Genomic DNA, 24,929 nt, shown 5'->3' on the forward strand with positions numbered 1-24,929 from the left:
TGGGAAAACGTTGAGAATTCCAGACATAGGGGGTCATTCAGACCCGATCGCTGCTGTGCATTTTCGCTCAGCAGCAATCGGGTCTGGACTGCGCCGGCGCAGCAGTGCACCGGCACATGCCAGACAGCTGACGGCTGTCTCAGCCCTGTGATCGCCTCTGCCTGATTGACAGGCAGAGGGGGTCGCTGGGCGGGAGGGGGTAGGGTGGCGGCATTTGGACGCTGTTTTAGGGGCGTGGTCCGAGCAAAGCAGGCGTGCACGGACCATGCAGGGGCCGGCCCACGGCGGCTGCTTGTGACGACCCGGACAGCACCGAGTAGCATAGTAACTAAGGTTGAAAAAAGACAATTGTCCATCGAGTTCAACCTATTTGTGGTCTCCTATGCAGTCCTATTATAGGACTAGTTATTTTTATGTTAGGACTAGTTATATTAACTATAATGCGTGACTACACACCATAACCCTGAATATCTTTATCCAATAGGAATTTATCTAACCCATTCTTAAAGGTGTTGACTGAGTCCGCTGTTACTACTCTCTCAGGCAGGGAATTCCAAACACGTATTGTCCTTACTGTGAAAAACCTTTTCGCCTCAATGTGCGTAAACTCCTCTCCTCTAACCTAAGCGAGTGACCACGTGTCCTCTGTGCTGATCTTATAGAAAACAGGTCCCTCCCAAGCTCTGTGTATTGACCCCTTATATATTTGTAGAGGTTGATCATGTCCCCTCTTAGTCTCCTCTTTTCCAATGTAAACATGCCTAGCCTTGCAAGCCTTTCCACGTATTCCAGCGTCCCCATGCCCTTGATTAGTTTGGTCGCCCGCCTCTGAACCTTTTCTAGCTCCAGGATATCCTTTTTGTAATATGGTGCCCAAAATTGCACACAGTATTCAAGATGTGGCCTCACTAGTGATTTATATAATGGGAGTATAATACTCTCGTCCCTTGCATCAATTCCCCGTTTTATGCATGCTAATATTTTATTTTCCTTCTTTGCTGCAATCCTACTTTGGGTACTGCTGCTTAATTTGTTATCTATGTGAACCCCTAAGTCTTTTTCCAGTACAGAATCACCTAATATTACCCCATTTAGTATGTAGGTGTTATTTTTGGTCTTGCCCCCACAGTGCATTACCTTACACTTGTCTGTGTTGAATTTCATTCTCCATTTTGCCACCTATGCTTCCAGTTTAGTTAAGTCATTCTGAAGAGACTCGGCACCCCCCTCCGTAATTATGACCTTACACAATTTGGTGTTGTCTGCGAAAATTGACACCATGCTCTCTAGACCTACTGTTAGGTCGTTGATGAAAATGTTGAACAAAAGTGGTCCAAGTACAGACCCTTGTGGCACACCACTTAGTACTTTAGTCCAATTTGAAAATGATCCATTGACCACAACACGCTGCTCCCTATTATCTAACCAATTACTAACCCAAGTGCATATTGTGCTCCCTAGCCCTATTTCTTGTAGCTTATAGATAAGACGCATGTGTGGTACAGTATCGAAAGCTTTGGCAAAGTCTAAAAAGATTACATCCACCTCCTTACCCTGATCAAGGTTCGCACTTACTGTTTCATAAAAGCCAAGTAAGTTGGTTTGCCATGATCTGTCCTTCACAAATCCATGTTGGTTCCTTTTAATGACCTTATTTGCTTCAAGGAACTTTTGAATACTGTCCCTTAGAATACCTTCCAATACTTTCCCCACTCTAGATGTAAGACTAACTGGTCTATAATTACCTGGTTCAGCTTTGCTCCCCTTTTTGAATATTGGCACTACCTCCGCTATACGCCAGTCTTTGGGAACCATACCCGATTTAACTGAATCCATGAAGATCAAAAATAGAGGTCTTGCTAGTTCAGCAGTTGGTCCTCTCTGGTAAATACCGTTGAAAAAAACTTGTTTAGTTTGTTTGCTATGTCATTATCATTCTTGATTAAGACTCCCCTCTTGACCTTTAAAGGGCCTATATTCTTCTTCTTTAGTCTCTTGCTGTTGATGTACTTAAAAAAAAAATTGGGATTCGCTTTGCTTTCCTTTGCTACTAGTTTTTCAGTTTCTACTTTAGCTGCTCTTATTCCTTTTTTGCATATTTTGTTACAGTCTTTATAGTGCTGCGTTGGTAGGTAGCTACTCTTCAAGTACAATAGCGGCGATGCTTTTGTACTTGTGCGGGGGAAGGGAGGGCCTGACATGCGACGGGGAGCGCCGGACGGTGACGGGATGGACGAAGAAAGCGATCGCAAGAAGATTGACAGGAAGAAGCCATTTGTGGGTGGCAACTGACCGTTTTCAGGGAGTGTCCGGAGAAACACAGGAGTGTCCAGCCGTTTGGTGAGAGGGATTCTGACGTCAGCTCCGGTCCCGATCATTACAAAGGAGGAGTAAGTCCTGGGCTGCGCAGAGACTGCACAAACTTTTGTTTTTGCAGCTCTCTGCACATCCGATCGCACCCCTGCACAGCGAATCCCCCCTCCCCCTGTAGGCGGTGACTACCTGGTCGCAGCAGTGCAAAAATTGCCTGCTTGCGACCAGGTCCGAATTAGGCCCATAGGAAGCAGCACATGCAAAATCTTGGTGGAAGGAGGTTATCAGTAGGCAGGAGAGGCAGCATGCATTTGTGGAGTGAAAAGGGCTGGCGGGAATGTAAAGGGAGATAAGGTCACACAATTGGATCTGGTATATGGTTTCAGCAGGACAGTCCCATTTTTCTGGGTATGTCCCACTGAGAAAAATTGGGGGAGCACTGTGACCACTTCTCTGTATAGCGCACAGCATCTATACACAGTGAAGGGAGAGCCTGGGGGCAGCCCAGCATCTCGGAGACTGCTGGGCATGCCACCACAGTAAAGCAAACGGGGGTGCGCCATGAGGCCATGCCTCATTCCCCACAAGGCTCCACACCCTTTTCATTGCAGATCCTGATTAAGGGGGTCATTCCGAGTTGATCGCTAGCTGCCATTGTTCGCTGCGTAGCGATAATTGAAAAAAATGGCTAATCTGCGCATGCGTATGCATCACAATACGCACGCGTGTCATACGGGTACGAAGCCCTTAGTGGTTTTGCACTGGTTCTAGCGACAATTCCAATCGCATAGCCGAACGCAAGTAGATCGACAGGAAGTGGGAGTTTCTGGGTGGCAACTGACCATTTTGTGGGAGTGTTTGAAAAACGCTGGCGTGGCCGGGCGTTTGCTGGGTGGGTATCTGACGTCATTAACGTGTCACTCGTCGCAGCAATCATCGCACAGGATAAGTAACTACAGGGCTGGTCTTGTTTTGCACAAAATGTGTTTGCAGGCGATCTTCTGCACAGGCGTTCGCACTCCTGTAAAGCGAAAATACACTCCCCCGTGGGCGGCGACTATGCGTTTGCACGGCTGCTAAAAACTGCTAGTGAGCGATCAACTCGGAATGACCCACTAAATCACCAGCAATGTTGGGAGGTATTATTGTAATAATAATAATTATTATTATCCTTTATTTATATGGTGCCACAAAGGATCCGCAGCGCCCAATTATAGAGTACATAAATAAGCAATAAGAAAACAGTGTCTTAAGGAGGGTACAAATGGAGAGATCCGTGCTTAAATTCTAAGCAATGTGACTAGATTGCTTAGAAGTTAAGCACGGATCTCTCCATGTTTATGCCCCACAGCGATAGCGATGCGCGGCCCCACACGTTGCTATCGTCGGTGCTAGAATGGCCTGCATGCAGGCACAATCTAGCACATCGCTCCTTTCACCGACTGTTGAAATGAGTGCCTCGCACAGCGCGCTGTGTGCTGAGCGGGGGAGAGATGTGTGCTGAGCGGTCTGTGCTAGATCGTTCAGCACACATCTCTCCCCGAGTGGACTGGCCTTTACAGTTCAAGACAATATTAGACAAGTACAGGGTATTTAAACACGTGTATGGTAAATGTTGTTGACATTTATCGTGTCAACATTTCTAATGAGGATGTCGATATGGCTGTAATGTCAACATGCTTGGCTTGGCATCATCAATGTTAACAGTTTGGTGTCGACATTATAAATATCAACATTGTAAATGTCAACATTATGAATACACCCCCAAAAATAAAAGTCATTTTAAATGTGACCCCATCTGCAGCACAACGTGATTTGGCCAAGGTGCAAGGCTGCTCGCTTTATTTTGCTTTGCCCAAAACTCTGAATGAGCCCATTAGTCTTTAGAATTAATTTCTTTCTTATCTGTCCTATCTGTATCCCTTTGTTTATGAACCATATCAGCGATTGCCATCTCCCTCAGAGGCTTTTCCAGACTTTTTTTTTCTAACCTGTGAACTGAGAGTCTTCTTATCTCTCCTTTCATTTGTACTATGGGAATCTGTCTGCAAACAGGATTATCTGATGGTAACTAAACTCCCACTCTTCTTATCACAGCCACTAAATCTTTCCCAATACGGTTTCTGTAATAGGACCCTGGGAATCTTGGTTATTAATGTTAAAACTAAGATCGCTGTTGTATAGAATAAGGTTGGGAAACTAATTGTTTTACAGTAGATTGAAGTTTCATTTGGAAAATGTGGGGTTAATGGAGCATTGTCCATTAACTGACTTTAGAGTTCCTTCCTCATGCCTCTTCCTGTAGGACGGCTGCTTTCCCTGTGAAAACAAGTAACTTAGAACTGTCTGTCACATCACTCCTCCCCGAGTTATTGTGCATTTCTATTCTTCCCTGGAAACCTACACAACCTTTCCTCTGGTCACACTGAAGGGTGTAAATGTCAGCAGCGCTGTCAGCTCTTACAGACCTAGTCTGTGCTACAGGCATCATGCCTTGCAGACCAAAGCAGCCTTAACAAGCATACCAATGTAGCAGGATTAAGAAATGTTTGAGGACCTTCTGTTGAACCCTCACTGCTATTTTTCGTGAGGGAAAAGCTTCAAGTAATCTGAGTTGGACTACATCTGAGGAGCCATGGATAGGATCCTTAAGGTCATCAGCCAATTATTTACTCTTCTACTAATTTGTTCCATCTACAGAGGTCATTGCCAAAATTCAGCCTCCTTAATGGTGAGGTTCCGAGTTCAAGAAGAAGTACCCGTTGGTACACTGATTGGTCACATATCTGATGTACCTGGCTGGACAGAGGATGCAAATGAGGAATATCAGCTCATAAAGGAGTCCAACTTATTTCCAGTTCAAGTGGGTTCAAGAAATGGATCTATAACAACTACAGGACGTCTGGACAGAGAGAAGCTATGTCAGATTCATGGACATTGCATCTTGTCTTTTAATGTCCTGCCAACCAAGGCCTTATCCTTAGTGCATGTGGAAATAGAGGTTCTGGACATCAATGACAATGAACCAATGTTTCCAAAACTTGAAGTGGAAATAGAGATTTCAGAGAGTGCTTCTCTACGCACAAGGATCCCTCTTGATAGAGCTTGGGATCCTGATAGTGGCAGCAATGGAGTAAAGGTATATACCCTTTCTCCCAATGAGCACTTCACTTTGGATATTATCTCTGGTTCTGATGGTGTCAAACATCCAGAACTAGTTGTGGTAAAGGAACTGGATAGAGAATTGCAATCTTCTTTCCATCTAGTTTTAACAGCATTAGATGGTGGAATTCCACAAAAATCAAGTACCACCCAGGTTAAGATTAATGTCTTGGACTCTAATGATAATAGCCCCACATTTGGAGAAAGTTCTGTTGTTCTAGAAGTCTCAGAAGACACTTCACCAGGTACACTTCTTATAAATCTGACGGCCACTGACCCAGATCAAGGTCCAAATGGAGAAATAGAATTTTCATTTAGTAAACACACTCCACACCATGTCCTCAGCATGTTCAGCCTTGACCCAAAATTGGGTGGGATCACTCTGAGACAGTCACTTGACCATGAAGATAGGCGCTCTTATGAGTTGGATGTGCAAGCAAAGGATTTAGGTCCTAATCCTATCCCTACTCACTGCAAGGTAGTCATTAAGGTTCTAGACATTAATGACAATGCACCTGATATCAAAGTCACCTGGGCTTCTCAAGATTCTCCAGAGATTGTGGTTTCTGAGGCTGTTCCACTGGGCAGTTTTGTAGCTCTAGTTATGGCCAATGATCCTGATTCAGGGACAAATGGGCAGGTACACTGTCATTTAATTCAAGACCATGGGCATTTTAGGTTAGAGAAATCTAATGGCAATAGCTACATTTTGATAACCAATGCCATACTAGACAGGGAGAAGTTGGAGCAATATGACTTAACCATCCAAGCTAAAGATCAAGGTGAGCCCTCTTTCTCAGCTGAAAAATCCTTGAAAATTCGTGTTAGTGATGCAAATGACAATCCTCCCATTTTTGAAAAGCTAAACTATGATGTCTCTCTATTAGAAAACAGTGGTCCTCTTACTCATCTCCTTACTGTAAATGCTCAAGATGTTGATCTAGGAGACAATGCTGAAGTCACATATAGAATTATTGAATCTGTCATCTCAGGAACACCAATATCAACATTTGTATCCATCCACGCTAGGACTGGTGAGATTGTTATACTTAAGGCTGTAGATTATGAGGAAATTAAAGAAATTACATTTTTGGTCCAAGCAGAAGACAATGGTGTTCCCAGGCTTAGTAGCAATACTACAGTAAAGGTACTTGTGATGGACCAAAATGATAACAGCCCATTAATTGTGCAACCACAACTTAAGAGAGGTTGTGCAAGTATTACTGTCCTAGTGAATGCAGAGACTGGTTACTTTCTCTCTACCATGGAAGTTGCCCATTCAGAAGCCTTTGGATATACATCAGATGAGATATTATCAGAGACTGCAAAACTTAACAAACACCCAATATTTCAAATGGTAGCGACTGACGCAGACTCGGGGGACAATGCCAAACTTCTTTACCACTTGACAGATGACCACCTGGGTTTATTTGCTATGGATGAACATCTGGGGCATATATACATAACTGCTAGCAATGCCAGCTATCTTATTGGTACTACACTAGACTTGAAGGTCACTGTTATAGATGGTGGAATACCTCCTCGGGAAACAAAGGCTCTTCTTCAAGTAATGTTCAGTAGCCATTTGGACCACCTGAGAAATTCAGCAAGTGAAACCAATGGAAAGCTTAGCTTGTCCATGGTAATTGTTATCTGTCTGGCTGTTCTCCTGGCTCTATGTCTCTTAATTTTGGCACTTATTATGTCCTTTTGTCGAGTGGATAGAAAGGACAACAGAGCTTATAACTGTAGGGAGGAGGAATCATCTTACAGAAAGCAGCCTAAGAGGCCTCAAAGGCAAATCCAAAAGGCAGATATCCATGTGGTCCCTGTACTTAGAGGTCGGCAGCAACACCCGGCAACACCAGTTGAAGAGGCCAAGCCATTTTCTGTGCTAGAAGAAGGCCAAGACACATTAGAGGACACATCTCTCCATACTCCTTTCCATCTAACACCGACTCTTTATCGCACACTAAGGAACCAGCGTAATCATGAAGCCCTTCTTAATGATATTTCAGATTTAGAGCAACCTTTTTCTCTACCCCCCTCTGTTTGCCGAACTTTGCAGTACCAGAGACAGAGAAGCTGCTCAAGAGAAAATCTCCAAGACCCCTATGGAACTCTTCCTGTCAGTAATAAAACATTAAAGAATTTTGGAAGCCCTCAAATAAGAGTCCCAGACGATATCACCAATTCATCTGAACCCATAATTTACAATGGGGGAGACTTCTCACCAGCCACTTCCCCAACATTGAGACGTCAAAAGAATGTAGAGCAGTCTTCCAAGGAGCAGATCCTCAGAAGTCTGGTGCGTTTATCCATGGTAGCACTGGCGGAGAAGGAAGCGGTGGAACTCACCATGCAGTCACCACACATACAGGTAGATAATAGTTATTAGCATTTTCATTTGCCTCTAGTCTGTTGAAATAATTTTCTTTTTACCTATACTTTCTTTATCCTATAATTTTGCATGTTTTTATTCATTCATACACTATTCTTTCTTTATCACATTTTTTATTCTATTCGGTTACCATGCTATGTATCAATCACTCATTTACTCGTCATCACGTAGTTATATATTTTTATATGCACTGATTGAGATTTGTTTTTCCATAGTTACAGCCACTGATGAATGTTGTTGTGTGTCCTTGTTAAAAGTATATGAAATATAGGGCCAATGTAATAGAGTGAGAGTTTCAAAAAGTGAGAGATTTGCTAAGGTTTTGCAGTTTTTTTAAAACGTGGCAATCATTTACACAGCAAGATTAACCTGGTTTTGCAGTGTAAATGATTGCCACTTTAACAAAAAAACCTGAAGAACCTTATCAAATCTCTCACTTTCTGAAACTCTCACTCTATTAATTTGGCCAGTAATGTCCATTGGGTGTCTTTTTAGTTGCTTTTTATTGCTGCAAACTCCCTAATCTCCGAGTTTAGACATAGTTGTTGTTGTTTTTTTTAAACTAGCCTTAACATTGGGGGTAATTCCAAGTTGATCGCAGCAGGAATTTTTTTTAGCAGTTGGGCAAAACCATGTGCACTGCAGGGGAGGCAGATTTAACATGTGCAGAGAGAATTAGATTTGGGTGGGTTATTTTGTTTCTGTGCAGGGTAAATACTGGCTGCTTTATTTTTACACTGCAAATTAGATTGCAGATTGAACACACCACACCCAAATCTAACTCTCTCTGCACATGTTATATCTGCCTCCCCTGCAGTGCACATGGTTTTGCCCAACTGCTAACCAAAATCCTGCTGCGATCAACTTGGAATTACCCCCATTGCCCCTGACAGTCTTCTGCTTTGTAATATTAATAATAAATGCACACTATCGGTACTTTCACTGGGCCTAATGGAGGAATTTTACCATCTGTTTTCATATACAGGTTTTATAAAGAAAAAAAATAAGAATGTTCTACAGTGATGCAATATGAAAGCATTATGGACATTTTATGGGGTAAAACCCTATTACTAGTTACGTGCTAACTGTCTGTGAGTGTGATGTGTATCTATGTAACTGTCATGAGGTAAATTATCCCAGGAAACAGATCTGTTATGTTGCCATGTATGTCTGGTCCATATTTTGCAATGGTTTATTGATAATTGCATGTTGGTTTATCTAGAGATTATCAAGTTGTGGATCTCAAGATGCCATGGAACAATCCGGTTCCAGAAATCCCTATGATGATTCTCCATTTGTACTACAAATCTCATCATGCCACAAATACACTAGCATTGTCCACTGGGGATTACAGTACCAGTTACATTTGTTGCCTGGTTATTTTCTGTGGACCAGTGGCGTTAGATCATTAGCAGACTAGAATGAAAGTGATGTAGGCAGCGTGGATGGTGTAGTGGTTAGCATTACCATCTCACAGATGGTCAAAGGTTCGATTCCCACCACCCAACTGTGTGGAGTTTGTATATTCTTCCCGTGCATATGTGGGATTCTTCAGGGTACACGATCCAAATATGTACTGGGAGGTTACAAAAATAAACTGTGTGTGTACATGTGGTAGGGAATATAAACTGTAAGCTCCACTGGGGCAGGGACTGATGCGAATGGGCAAATTATCCTGATGAGCGAGGTTCGGTTTTACTCGGTTTTACTCGGTTTTACTCGGTTCTCAAAACGGCATCTTATTGGCTATCCAAAACACGTGACATCCGTGAGCCAATAAGATGCCGTTTTGAGAACCGAGTAAAACCGAGTAAAACCGAGTAAAACCGAATCCGCTCATCACTATTAAAACGATGTGGAATATGTGTGCACTATATAATTATATGAGAATAATAGGAGAGATAATCACTGAGTCATTTAAATCAATAATACCTGCTGTATTCTAGAGTGCAAATATTGAACCAAAGCAAAACGAACCACAGACAGGGAAGTGTAATGTACAGGGATGTGTGGCATATGTAGCCAAGAGGAAATACATCCAAGTGTAATAGAAATGCATCTGCCTGATTGCTGTCTAAAGGGCCCCATACACTTATACGACACGACGGTCCATCATGTCATATGAGATTTCCTCCAACCTCCCGGCAGCCTCCCCGTTGGCAGGATAGTGTTAGATAATGATATATCGTATGCAGTTTTTTTGCATACAATGTATCTTTTACTTTCCCATCCATTTACTGCGGGATCCGACATATAATGAGTGCAGCACTCTTGATATGTCGGATCTAGGTGGATCCGATCCGATGCACACGGAAACGCGCATCGGATCGGATTGGGGGAAAAGCACACCGAAAATGCCCGATTTTACCCAATATATTGGGCCGAATGCCCGAATTGGGCTGAAATCGGGCATTATCGGTCTAGTGTATGGGGCCCTTTAGGCCACAATGGTTGTGCCTGCATTGTTTGTAGCAGGAGCCAAGCATCTCATGTATCCATGTATAGAGCACTAGTGACAACGTCCTTTTCGTGCCGTGATTGCGCTCCGGAAGTCAGTGCTTAGTCTGTAACAACAAACTCCGTGGTTACCAAAATACAACTTGTCATCCAGCTTCCATTGGCTAGTAGTGACTGAGCGTAACATCTGCTTACAAGTAATACAATACATGTATTACTTGGAGCCCATTCACATCCTGCCATACAGTGTCTGCATCCAGGTGCCGTTGCTGCGTCCGGGTGCCGTGGCTGCTAATGGTGCCTGTCCTACCTTCTGCCACCAGAGTTAGTGTAGGTAATTGTCTTTTCACTGTAACTATGTTGCTGCGGTCTTCGCTGTAGAACACAGTAGGGCTAATACTGAGAATACACCAGTTTTTAGCCTGTGATATGCAAATTTGCAGTGTTCATATCTGCCGAAAACTAGCGCCTGCCCTGACATACAGTATCTGCCAACATTAATTGTCTTGGGAGGGTGACCTACTCTCCTGTGAGTGCGTCCAAACATCCCGGGAGAGTGGGCAATGATGTACCTACATCTGCCCGCAGGTGTGCAATGTGCCTACATCTGTACACAGGTCTGCAATGTGCCGATGTCCGTACGCAGATGTGCAATGTGCTGACTTTGGTACGCAGGTCTGCAATATGCTAACGTAGGTCTAATATTTGCACCTCCTTGCGCAATAGAGCAGGGAAAGGGCAGGCAGTGGCAGTCGGAGTATAGTAAAAGTGTAATTGTGACAGTGGCAGACCCACACAGTGCTGCAGATATGCTTGTAAGTAGCCATATAACTTGTTGGCGACCAAGGAATGTGTAAATGCACACCATGGCTGTAACTGGGGTGTGCGAGCGGTGCCAGGCAGCACCCTGCAGCGAGGATCACTGCTGCAGTGCCACCCAGAGTGTACTGTGGATAAGCAGGTAGGCACCCTGCAGTCTGTGCAGCTGCTTGGAACACCCTCAAGAGGCTACGGGCAGTGCTATGTTTCCCATTGTCGGCAACCCCACCCCCTCTGTGTGACATCATGACACCATATACCTAGGGGGAGGGGCCTGCGCAGTGCACTTGGATCCCTGTTACTCTTCAGATACACACTAATGATGATGACAGTCGCTAGTCACTTCTGTGGTTGGTGTATTGTACTCTGAACCTGCTACCTTCAACCATCCTGTATATATTACATTAGATGATATTAAACATATATTGGGCCTAATTCAGAGCTGATCGGTGCTGTGCGTTTTCACACAGCAGCTATCAGGTCTGAACTGACGGCTGTCTTAGCCCTGCGATTGCCATGACCATTGTGGGGGGGGGGCAAGGCGACTGCGTGATGTCACACGCTGCGACCCTAACAGCAACGAGTAGCTCCCTTCCAGTACGCTGCACTAGTGGGGAGCTACAAAAGCATCGCCTTTGTGTGATGCTTTTGTACTTGTGTGTGTGTGTGGGGGGGGGGCAGGGACTGACATGCGGGGCGGACTAGCCTCCCTGTGCTTTTTGGTATTAAAAATATATTTTTGTGCCTATGACCTGGATGTAAGTATACCTGACGCATGCCTGATCTATATTAGGGCACACATGTGGCACCCAGAGGATTCCCGGGGCACTATTACCACTGCTATATGCACAGGCAGCTTAGGGGTGACCTAGGGGGCGCACTGTACACCATAGGCAGAGCACAAAGTCACAGAATCCAACTCTTATAAGGGCTTCACACCATATTTGCCTACTCTCCCAGAATGGCCGGGAGGCTCCCGAAAATCGGGTGACCCTCCCGGCCCCCCGGAAGAGCAGACAAGTCCCCCCTGCCCGTCCGCCCACTTAGTGTGTAAAGTGGGCGGTCCGGGCAGTTAATGACGCGATTCTTGCTGAATCGCATCATCATAGCCATGCCCCCTGCAGTGTAATGCCGGTGATCGCGGCATTACAAAGCGGGGGCGTGGCTTAAAGGAGGTGTCACCGTGACCCCATCCTTGCTCTGCCCCCACCCTTGTTCCGCCCCCGTCCCACCTCCGGACCACCCCCTCCTCTACGTCACAGCCTCCCCTGCCCGCCCTCTGAGCCGACCTGGCTGATCTCTCCCACAGAGAGCAGCCAAAATGTCGGTAAGCATGCTTCACACCAAAGGAATAAAGACATACAGATTATTTTGGGCTTAAGCAAGGTGCTTTTAAGTATTATTTGATTGTTAAATAAAAAGATTTATGGGAAGATGCATCAAGCCTTCGAAAACGTGGAGAAGTTGCCCATGGCAACCAATGAACCTATCATTTTATAGAATGTACTTGATAATGCTAGAGGTTATTGGTTGCTATGGGCAAATTGTCCACTGGTCAATTTTCTGCTCTATCAAAGTTTTGTTACATAAACCCCTTAGGGATCTCTGAGGTCTATTCATGAAGCAGTAAAGCCAGTGTTACTACATATAATTTTATAGAATGCACTTGATAAATGTTACCTCAAAGCTGAATGGTTGACATGGGCATCTTCTCCACTGGCTCACTTCTCCACTCTTATTACTGCTTCATGAATAGACCCCTATGTGCTAAGCCTTGGAGAGCGATAACGCGAACTGAGATAAAGTACCAATCAACCAGTTCTAAACTGTCATTTTTTCAAACACAGCCTGTAACATGGCAGCTAGGAGCTGATTCCAAGGCTTAGTACATAGTCCCCTTATGTCCCTATTTTAGGGGGTGGATAGTACGGAGGACACACGTTTACTACTGTTCAGGAAACAGGGAGCACTGGTCATTGTTCAGTGTCTGGCTCCTCCACTTTGGGCTGGACATGACTAAGCCAGGACATTCAGTGCACATCACTGTCCTTTAGGACTGTCATTCACACAATAGTTACAAAAAAAACTCCACAAATAAATGTGTAGGTTTAAAAAAAAAAAAATCCCTTCCCCATGAATTGTCTGGAGAGCTCTAAAGGTGTGTACAAACGGTGAGATAAGTCTATAAGATTTTGACTATATAGTATAGTCAAAATCTTAAGGAAGGTTAGTGCATATCTCAAGGTGTTAGGCATATTGCGATACCGATTCTATCCCGATGCGCGCTCCCGTGGGGTCGGTATCGCAAGGCTAGATAGCCTGTGCAGGCAAGTCAATCTTGATTATCTAGTGTACTATCTAGTATAAAGTATAGTCAAAATTGGCACTTAGTCAAAATCGTACATAGACAAAATAGAAAGTACAGATAGTCAAAATCGGGTATACCAAGGATCTCTCCCTGTGTACACACCTTAAGATTTTTGTTTATTTATTTGCAAACAAATCAACATTACAAATAAAATGATTGATGGAAATAAGAAAATTGAAAAATAAAAGAACAAATATATGTTCTACCCATTCTTCGCACGGGCGTTTCTGATTTTCACGGTTGTAAATATAAATTTGATAAATAGAGCTGGAAATTTGAGACGTCTTAATGTAAGTAACTATTATTCCATGGTTCTTGACGTTACCTGAGGTGCACCAGTAGCAGATATGGTAAAAAGTGACAGGACCATTTTTGTAGTTTATTACATTTTACACAATGGAGGTACAATCCAAATTTTGATCCGATTGTCTATTTGTGCGTTATCATTCACGCAACGCAAGCCACGCATCGCTATTGACGTCATTATGTCAACCCCCTTTTCATACCATTAGGGGAGGTTTATTCATTTTCCTATTTCCCACCCGCAGAATACCTATGTTGCATTTCATCTTCCTAACATATCGGGAAGTAAGAGAATTAGTGATAAGTCAGTCAGTGAGGGAGTGAGGGCTTTCGCATTTCTATATACAGATTTCGCCGTCCTGTTTATCTACCATTTCTTTCTCCTCACCCTTCCTGCTTCATGCAGCTCAATGGTTTAATACTTCTTGTGTTTCTCTGTTCTTCCTCATTCCTCACTTTTTTTTTCTTTTTACAGCAAATTTCACAGCTTCTGTCTCTGCTTCACCAAGGACAAGTACATCCTAAGACACTACATAGAGGAAACAAGTACTCGTCTAAGGCTGGCAGGTAACGCAACGCAATTAGCGGTTGAAGAGAAGTAACTTGATCCCGTTAGAAGACAGTGCCATGTTCTCTCATTCTTCTCCTCTGAGAATCTGTGGACTAATTCAGAGGTGAACGATAATGGCACCTCCACTGTATCTTTGTACGCAGCAGCTGTGGGCAAATATGCAAACCATACAGGAGGCACCTTATGTAAAAAGACATCCACTGCCGGCTTCCCTGATCTGCTGCTGCGTACAAAGAGACAGCATAGGATCAACTGTGTGACCATCTCCGAACCATCAAACATCTGAGTAACCCTCAGGTTATTCAGGATGTCCAGGGCCAGTGATATTGTGTTTCCTGGCTTTGGCACAGCCAAAACATTGTGTCGCCATGCCCCTGTTTTCTGGAACACTCCCTATTGCTTCCCCTAAATATTCACAGCATGCCAGTCCTGCTGTGACTTTCAGGGCCCTGTGACTGACGTCGCAATGCAGATCTGCACAAAGCATCCACCTTTGAATCAGCCTCTCCATTACCCAGGTACTTTCTGAGGCTTCTTAGAGGGAACATTTTTGGATGATTGTCACTTTCACTTAAGCAGTAAAACATCACAACTTCAGCCGTTACTAATCCTGATTGTTACAGTTGAATTAGGGGTAGATGTACTAAGTCTCAGGGGAGTGATAAAGTGGAGAGAGATAAAGGGGTCTGTTTACTAAGCCTTGGATGGAGATAAAGTGGATGGAGATAAAGTACCAGCCAATCAGCTCCTAACTGTCATGTCACAGGCTGGGTTTGAAAAATGACAGTTATGAGCTGATTGACTGGTGCTTTTTCTCCGTCCACTTTATCTCCATCCAAAGCTTAAAGGCTTAGTAAAGAGACCCCAAAGTACCAGCCAATCAGCTCCTAACTGCCATGTTACAGCAGGAGCTATTTGGTTGGTACTTTATCTCCATCCACTTTATCTCTCTCCTAGGCTTAGTACTTACTACTTAGACCCCTTAAACTGTATTCCATACTTATTTGCTTTTTCTTTCTGTGTTCCTAGAGACCAGTGAGATCCAGGAGCCCAGCGGGGAGGTGCGGGTGTGGTTTTGGGATTTGCACAATGACGGCCCCCATTGTGATGTAAAGTTGTGATGTGCAAATCACGTAATTACATCCACACGCACGCTACTGTAGGGGTAGGCGGGATGAGGGAATGTATTCTACTCTCCTGGGGCACACTGTAGGCAGCAGAGTGGGGATCAGAACCTGAATAAGAACCCATGGCGCTCAATGCAATGTACAAGCTTGGGGCCATTTTCCCCTCTTCTTTTGTCCTAAATCATCATATAAAAAGAGTGTTATCTGGGCCACTTAGTGCCCACTGGGTCCTAGGTAGCAGACTAAGTTTTATATATATATATATATATATATATATATATATATAGCAAGCAAGCTGCCAGCTGCTGGGATCCCAGAGGTCAGAATTAGGGAGGCCAATCCCGGGCAGTTTTTTCAATCCCGGGATTCGGGATTGAAAAACGCTCAATCCCGGGATTCCCGGGACTGCAGTAGGGATCAGTGAAGAAGGGTGTAGGGAGCAGCACTGGAGGGTAGGTGGTGGTGCGGGAGGGTGTAGGTAGCGGCGCGGAAGGCAGGGAGGGTGTAGGTAGTTGTGCCGGAGGGTGTAGGTAGCTGGGCGGGAGGATGTAGGTAGCGGTGCGGGAGGATGTAGATAGCTGGGCGGGAGGATGTAGGTAGCGGTGCGGGAGGGTGTAGGTAGCGTGGAGGGTTGGTAGCGGCGCGGGAGGGAGGCTGGGTGTAAGTAATATCACTTACTATTAGGTGGACGGCAGCCATGGGCACACTGAACGCGGCGGCATTTCAAATGAAGCGCCGGCCGCCAGCCAACCAGAGCTGGCGGACCGGCAGCCAATCAGGGAAGCGGCCGCAGCAGTCGCTCCTGATTGGCTGCCGCTGCTGCGGCAGCTTCCCTGATTGGCTGCCGGTCCGCCAGCTCTGATTGGCTGGCGGGCGGCGCCACATTTGAAGTGCCGCCGCGTTCAGCGTTTGTCTATGGCTGCCGCCCGCCTAATTGTAAGTAGTATTACTTACACACCCACCCTCCCGCACATGCGCAGTGTAATCCCGTGAATCCCGGGATTGGATGCTCCAATCCTGGGATTCAAATCCCGGCATTTTTAGGCCCAAATCCCGGGATCCCGCCGTTCCCGGGATTGGCCTCCCTAGTCAGAATGCTGCCACCCGGAATCCCCACACGCTGCACTCGCCACTGGTATTTTGGCTGTCGGGATACCATACTGAGGCCCAGATGTATCAAGCCTCGAAGAGTGCTACATTGCACAGTGATAAAATACCTACCAATCAGCTACTAACTGTCATTTTTCAAACACAGCCTGTAGCCTGGTAGTTAGGGACTGATTGGCTGGTACTTTATCACGCTCCAAAGCTTGATAAATCTGGGCCTGAATCCATATAAAGTTATATATATACCACATCGTTATAGCACTAATATGAATGACAGTGATCATTGTGTTTTCCTGAGTACACTCTGTCTGAGCGAGTGCTCACGTCTTTCTTTGGGATATTGCACAAGGGATGTAATGTTTTGCGCTTGTTTCCTTATGTAGATCTGCTGGGCAGGACGTGGACTGGCAGAGCACAAAGGACAGCGGGCATGGTGAGAGTGAGGCAGGGGATCTGGACTCGGAGTCAGGAGGTGATCTCAGTGCCGGCCACCAGCTACTGGAGGACAATCTGGAGTCTATCCTGGGACCCTGTTTGGGTGAGTGACAGTCATTTGGCATAAAACACACACATGGCCTGATCCAGAGGTGGACACTATTGCAGCCATGACTGCGTCTTTATGCTAATGCCACAGCCAATGGGCTTCCTACTACAATGCCCACTGGCTGCAGTGCTAATCCCCCACTCTGTGTACAAAAATGCACCATCAGTCAAACATTGGTCACACCATCGGACATTGGGCCTGATTCAGATCCCGATGGATCTGCTGCACATGTCGCTAAGTACCAATGTTTGGGTCCAGAGTCATCGGAAGCTGAATGGCTGCAGATGTCAGCTATTGACAGTATGCAGCCATTTGGGGGTGGGGAGGGGGCGGCGATATCACCGTTTTGGGGGAGGGCCAAGGGACAGAAATTTCCTGGCCTCTTTGTAGGAATTGCAGCAGCCTGGATCACACATGCAATCAGGAGGCATCAACTTATACCAGATCCCTCCTGCTGCATTAGCATATTAGTGCTGACTCTGCAGCGATTCTCTGGAAAGTGATAAAGTAGAGAGTGAGAAGGTACCAGCGAACCACCTCCTGCCATGTTACAGGCTGGGTTTGAAAAAGGACAGGAGCTGATTGGCTGGTAGTTTATCACTCTCTACATAATCACCTTTTAAGGCTTAGTACATCTGGCCCTAAGTTAGGATACATACAAATGCAAACAAGGAATGATTTGTTTCTGCCCTGTATTAGCTCTGATTTGTAATTATAATGCTGGGCACATATGCTTCAATATCGATGATGATGATGATGAACCACTGACGGCTCCAGAGGTGGGGCCGCAGCACAGTCCGAAATTCAAATAGGGGAGCCACACCTACTGCCAGTGAGCCTCGGACGGCGATGTTGGCAGCAATTGGGGTGGCAGTAGGTGTGGCTCCACTATTGGACTGGACTGTGCTGTAGCCCCCACCTCTGGAGCCGCCACTGTAATATGAACCAATGCTGTAGCCCCCACCTCTGGAGCCGCCACTGTAATATGAACCAATGCTGTAGCCCCCACCTCTGGAGCCGCCACTGTAACATGAACCAATGCTGTAGCCCCCACCTCTGGAGACGCCACTGTAACATGAACCAATGCTGTAGCCCCCACCTCTGGAGCCGCCACTGTAATATGAACCAATGCTGTAGCCCCCACCTCTGGAGCCGCCACTGTAATATGAACCAATGCTGTAGCCCCCACCTCTGGAGGCGCCACTGTAACATGAACCAATGCTGTAGCCCCCACCTCTGGAGGCGCCACTGTAACATGAACCAATGCTGTAGCCCCCACCTCTGGAGGCGCCACTGTAACATGAACCAATGCTGTAGCCCCCACCTCTGGAGCCGCCACTGTAATATGAACCAATGCTGTAGCCCCCACCTCTGGAGCCGCCACTGTAATATGAACCAATGCTGTAGCCCCCACCTCTGGAGCCGCCACTGTAATATGAACCAATGCTGTAGCCCCCACCTCTGGAGCCGCCACTGTAACATGAACCAATGCTGTAGCCCCCACCTCTGGAGCCGCCACTGTAATATGAACCAATGCTGTAGCCCCCACCTCTGGAGCCGCCACTGTAATATGAACCAATGCTGTAGCCCCCACCTCTGGAGGCGCCACTGTAACATGAACCAATGCTGTAGCCCCCACCTCTGGAGGCGCCACTGTAACATGAACCAATGCTGTAGCCCCCACCTCTGGAGGCGCCACTGTAATATGAACCAATGCTGTAGCCCCCACCTCTGGAGGCGCCACTGTAACATGAACCAATGCTGTAGCCCCCACCTCTGGAGGCGCCACTGTAATATGAACCAATGCTGTAGCCCCCACCTCTGGAGGCGCCACTGTAACATGAACCAATGCTGTAGCCCCCACCTCTGGAGGCGCCACTGTAACATGAACCAATGCTGTAGCCCCCACCTCTGCAGCCGCCACTGTAACATGAACCAATGCTGTAGCCCCCACCTCTGGAGGCGCCACTGTAATATGAACCAATGCTGTAGCCCCCACCTCTGGAGCCGCCACTGTAATATGAACCAATGCTGTAGCCCCCACCTCTGGAGGCGCCACTGTAACATGAACCAATGCTGTAGCCCCCACCTCTGGAGGCGCCACTGTAACATGAACCAATGCTGTAGCCCCCACCTCTGGAGGCGCCACTGTAATATGAACCAATGCTGTAGCCCCCACCTCTGGAGGCGCCACTGTAACATGAACCAATGCTGTAGCCCCCACCTCTGGAGGCGCCACTGTAATATGAACCAATGCTGTAGCCCCCACCTCTGGAGGCGCCACTGTAACATGAACCAATGCTGTAGCCCCCACCTCTGGAGGCGCCACTGTAACATGAACCAATGCTGTAGCCCCCACCTCTGCAGCCGCCACTGTAACATGAACCAATGCTGTAGCCCCCACCTATGGAGGCGCCACTGTAACATGAACCAATGCTGTAGCCCCCACCTCTGCAGCCGCCACTGTAACATGAACCAATGCTGTAGCCCCCTCCTCTGGAGCCGCCACTGTAATATGAACCAATGCTGTAGCCCCCACCTCTGGAGCCGCCACTGTAATATGAACCAATGCTGTAGCCCCCACCTCTGGAGCCGCCACTGTAATATGAACCAATGCTGTAGCCCCCACCTCTGGAGCCGCCACTGTAATATGAACCAATGCTGTAGCCCCCACCTCTGGAGCCGCCACTGTAATATGAACCAATGTCACCATTAATTTACATAAGTATAAAACTGTCGGCCTGCAATTTAGGTGCAGACCGAGTCTACAGATGTTGATCCTACAGCCGTAATGTTTTACTCGCTTCCTGTATGCATAAGGGAGATGATTGGGTGCAATCGCACAAAATGAAATTATCTTCACGACAACAAGGTTTGCAGCTTGAAAATGACCCTTTTATGGGTGATAAATTCCATTTTTTTTATTAAGTAAACAGTCTAATAAGTTAAATATATTGTATCATAGATCTCAAAACATTGTTACACTATTACACTATTACATTTTAGCGATATACAAGGTATCAAATGAAAAATAAATGAATAGATAAATAAGGTTACAGTGGAACATCCATTAATCATATTCAGGATTGTACTGTATATTGTGACAAATAAAAGAAGAATTCCAAAACTTTTTTTTTTTATGTCAGGTACAGAGACCAACCGCTTTAGTGATCTAGACCCGGGATGGATAGCACGCCTCTCCTTGCCTTTAGCCAACAGCTACAAAGAGAACATCTTTATGCCAAACACACAAATCGCACAGGAGCCCCCAATAAAAGCTGCGGAGAAGGACGATCTTAGAACCTTCCTAACTTTTGGCAAGGCTTCTGACGGCTCTCCAGAGAACAGACTGGCCAGCACCTTCCTTTCCGAAATGAGTTCTCTCTTTGAGATGCTGCTGACCCAGAAAGCAGAATCTCATGGGAATACAGCTTCTGAGGTCCTGATGAGGCTTTCCGCTTGCAGCAAGACTTTGGGAATGGATAGTAATAAAAGTGATGGCACCAGGAACTAGCCAGGTGACTGGAACGGAGCGTCAACAAAGACAACTGGCCAAGCAGCCCCAGTGTTGATCATCCATTATCTTGTGTGTAAATAGGAGAGTTATAAACATTTATGTTATGGAATGAGGAGATGCGGAGAGGGAGAGATATGAGGGGGGTAGGACGCTACAGCGTCGTCTCAAAGCCATTATGCAATGGGATCCAACAATAGTTACAAGGGCATGTAAGATCATGTGATTCAGCTATTGAATTTAGATCATTAGTAATTTTTGGTGCATGTTCTTTAGGAGTTACTGGTAACTGAGAACTTTTCATTATGCAAATGACAATAGAACTTAGTGATGATTTTTCTTTTGGTGCTAATTGTGCACAACCAGTTTGCACTACCTACAAATTTATGTATTTTCTTCATTCTGTATATAATGAGACTAGGGGGCAGATTTACTACCCCATATAATAGGTGGCTTTGACCAATGGATTTAAAGCGGCAACAGAAGTAAATGCTAAACCAGGCTGGCCCGATCATTGGCGCCTTTGACGAACGGACGTTTAGTAAATATAACCCTAAAGGAGCCCACACACTAGAACGCCTTGCAAAAGATGCGAGTCCTTAATGACTCACGATATAGGGCTTAATTCAGACCTGATCGCTGCTGTGCGTTTTCTATAGGCAACTATTCCACTTGTCCCCTTTAGAAGGTCTTGTTTATCTCTCCCAGTTTACTATATGATTTTACTTATTATATATTCACATAAACAAGCTTCCTACATAACTGCAGCTGTTCTCAGTGGATGGTTATCACCATGGTGCCATTTGTGTGCTTAATTATTATCCACAAGAATGCAGAGGATTTTCTATGACATATCTAAGGGCAGCATGCTTGGTAGTTTTCTGTTAGACATGTCCTACATGTATAGGCTGTAGGAGACATTTACCCCAAGGAGCACTTGGGAACATTGGGTTCAGCATGAATGACCGGTGGCTGGGATGTTGGCCGTCAGTAAACCGATAGCGGCATCCCGGCCACCAGTATGCCGGCAGCGGGGTGAGCGATAGAAAGCCCCTTTCGTGCTTACCACGCTGCGAGCACGGTGGCTCGCTGTGCTCGCCACACGTTATATTCACCCGTATTCCGGCAGGGGCATTTCACCGCTAGTCGTGTTTCCGGCATTGGCGTTGTGACCGCTGGGATCCTGACTAGTGGTATTTTAACCGCTTCCCTTCACATTTAGCCCTTCAGCTTGTAGGTAATGGTGACTCTTCTAAGAAACAAACAAGTGAATAAGGATCTTTGACAATATACAAATGTATTTTCTAAATCAACTTAAACATTGCGTACCAGTAAAAATGTAAGCTTAAAATCAATATAAAGTTCTTAAAAACAAAATGAGGAAGTTTATGTGACGCTGCATGCAGTAAAGAAAACTAGAGTCCATAATCCCGCAATGTTCGCCAATATCTGTCTAAATTAATCTGCAGGTTTTCTGCCAAATTGGGTCAACATTGTGGTCCCACCAACCACTGGGCGACGTCCAAGACCACTATTGTGCAGCAGGTGGCGGGGCATGAGGACACGGATCATGGTGCCACGCCCTGTGTGCTTGTCACGGAGGACTCTGGGGGATCAGGCTTGCCATGGAAAAATAACCACAGCCCACACCAAAACGGCACAGCCACATCAACCTCGGCATGCATAGCATTATGCAAATACCAAAAAATGGGGTGTAGCCATACCCCCGTTCCCCAATACAAGGGCTTACCGGATCTCTCAGCAGCCCAGTCAACTGGTCTGTACAATCTAGACTTTAGCGTAACATCTGTTCTATTGCCAATAATCGTGGGTGATTAGATTACTCTTCAGTCTCTCATTACCTTATATATTATTACATATGTCCTTATATGACATAAGAAATCATTCTGCTCTCTAGCACTTTCGGAACTCCTGATAACCAGATCATGACAAGGGTTAGCTGTCTGCTATATAGTCCTGTTGTATAATATTATAACGTCCAGAATTCATCATTCCAGAATGGTCGGCTTGCTGGGTTGAAAAACTATGTTTAAGTTGTAAGATACCTCTTTATTTATGTTATTTATCATTTTATAAGTGTTTCTGCTATTTTGTTTGCACTTTTTACTGTGTTGTCTAAAGTGTTCCATTAAATAAATACTATAAAACTACAGTATATTGCACTGGGAAGTCTTGCAGCACTAGGACACAACAAGATCAGAGACTTCAAGCCAAACATCATCTAGGCTGGATATGAAAAAGTGGCGCAGGTTTATCTTTATGCTATATATACAACCACTTACATATTTTATGTAGAGATGAGCGGGTTCGGTTCCTCGGAATCCGAACCCGCCCGAACTTCAGCTTTTTTTACACGGATCCGAGCGACTCGGATCTTCCCGCCTTGCTCAGTTAACCCGAGCGCGCCCGAACGTCATCATGACGCTGTCGGATTCTCGCGAGGCTCGGATTCTATCGCGAGACTCGGATTCTATATAAGGAGCCGCGCGTCGCCGCCATTTTCACACGTGCATTGAGATTGATAGGGAGAGGACGTGGCTGGCGTCCTCTCCATTTAGATTAGAAGAGAGAGAGTGAGATTGAGACAGAGACACTTGATTTACTGGAGCTTAGGAGTACTAGAGAGTGCAGAGTTTACTAGTGACTGACCACTGACCAGTGACCACCAGTGCAGTTTTATTTAATATAATCCGTTCTCTGCCTGAAAAAAACGATACACAGTGACTCAGTCACATACCATATCTGTGTGCTCAGCCCAGTGTGCTGCATCATCTATGTATAATATCTGACTGTGCTCACACAGCTTAATTGTGGGGGAGACTGGGGAGCAGTTATAGGTTATAGCAGGAGCCAGGAGTACATATTATTAAAATTAAACAGTGCACACTTTTGCTGCAGGAGTGCCACTGCCAGTGTGACTGACCAGTGACCTGACCACACTGACCACCAGTATAGTATACTATATTGTGATTGCCTGAAAAAGTTAAACACTCGTCGTGTGACTTGTGTGGTGTTTTTTTTTTTATTCTATAAAAAACTCATTCTGCTGACAGACAGTGTCCAGCAGGTCCGTCATTATATAATATATACCTGTCCGGCTGCAGTAGTGATATATATATATTTTTTATATCATTATTTATCATCCAGTCGCAGCAGACACAGTACGGTAGTTCACGGCTGTAGCTACCTCTGTGTCGGCACTCGGCAGTCCATCCATAATTGTATACCACCTACCCGTGGTTTTTTTTTCTTTCTTCTTTATACATACTACATCTCATTATCATCCAGTCTATATTAGCAGCAGACACAGTACAGTACGGTAGTCCACGGCTGTAGCTACCTCTGTGTCGGCACTCGGCAGTCCATCCATAATTGTATACCACCTACCCGTGGTTTTTTTTTCTTTCTTCTTTATACATACTACATCTCATTATCAACCAGTCTATATTAGCAGCAGACACAGTACAGTACGGTAGTCCACGGCTGTAGCTACCTCTGTGTCGGCACTCGGCAGTCCGTCCATAATTGTATACCACCTACCCGTGGTTTTTTTTTCTTTCTTCTTTATACATACATACTACATCTCATTATCAACCAGTCTATATTAGCAGCAGACACAGTACAGTACGGTAGTCCACGGCTGTAGCTACCTCTGTGTCGGCACTCGGCAGTCCATCCATAATTGTATACCACCTACCCGTGGTTTTTTTTCTTTCTTCTTTATACATACTACATCTCATTATCATCCAGTCTATATTAGCAGCAGACACAGTACAGTACGGTAGTCCACGGCTGTAGCTACCTCTGTGTCGGCACTCGGCAGTCCATCCATAATTGTATACCACCTACCCGTGGTTTTTTTTTCTTTCTTCTTTATACATACTACATCTCATTATCATCCAGTCTATATTAGCAGCAGACACAGTACAGTACGGTAGTCCACGGCTGTAGCTACCTCTGTGTCGGCACTCGGCAGTCCGTCCATAATTGTATACCACCTACCCGTGGTTTTTCTTTCTTTCTTCTTTATACATACATACTACATCTCATTATCATCCAGTCTATATTAGCAGCTGACACAGTACAGTACGGTAGTCCACGGCTGTAGCTACCTCTGTGTCGGCACTCGGCAGTCCGTCCATAATTGTATACCACCTACCCGTGGTTTTTTTTTCTTTCTTCTTTATACATACATACTACATCTCATTATCAACCAGTCTAT

General features: G+C 45.4%; 1 protein-coding gene across 2 annotated transcripts; it reads left to right on the forward strand.

The window, feature by feature from the left end:
- The first annotated feature begins 4,639 nt into the window (after positions 1–4,639).
- PCDH12 (protocadherin 12) lies at positions 4,640–22,857 on the forward strand. 2 transcript variants are annotated; one of them, XM_063928544.1, is made up of 4 exons: positions 4,640–7,855; positions 14,299–14,390; positions 17,012–17,166; positions 20,319–22,857. In XM_063928544.1, the coding sequence occupies exons 1-4, from the start codon at positions 4,949–4,951 to the stop codon at positions 20,684–20,686; spliced, it is 3,522 nt and encodes a 1,173-aa protein (XP_063784614.1). In that variant the 5' UTR covers positions 4,640–4,948; the 3' UTR covers positions 20,687–22,857. The 2 variants fall into 2 exon arrangements, with proteins under 2 accessions (XP_063784614.1, XP_063784615.1); XM_063928545.1 differs by having other exon boundaries at positions 20,325–22,857.
- The last annotated feature ends 2,072 nt before the right edge of the window (positions 22,858–24,929 follow it).

This window comes from Pseudophryne corroboree, chromosome 6 (assembly GCF_028390025.1).
Source record: "Pseudophryne corroboree isolate aPseCor3 chromosome 6, aPseCor3.hap2, whole genome shotgun sequence".
NCBI lineage: Eukaryota > Metazoa > Chordata > Amphibia > Anura > Myobatrachidae > Pseudophryne > Pseudophryne corroboree.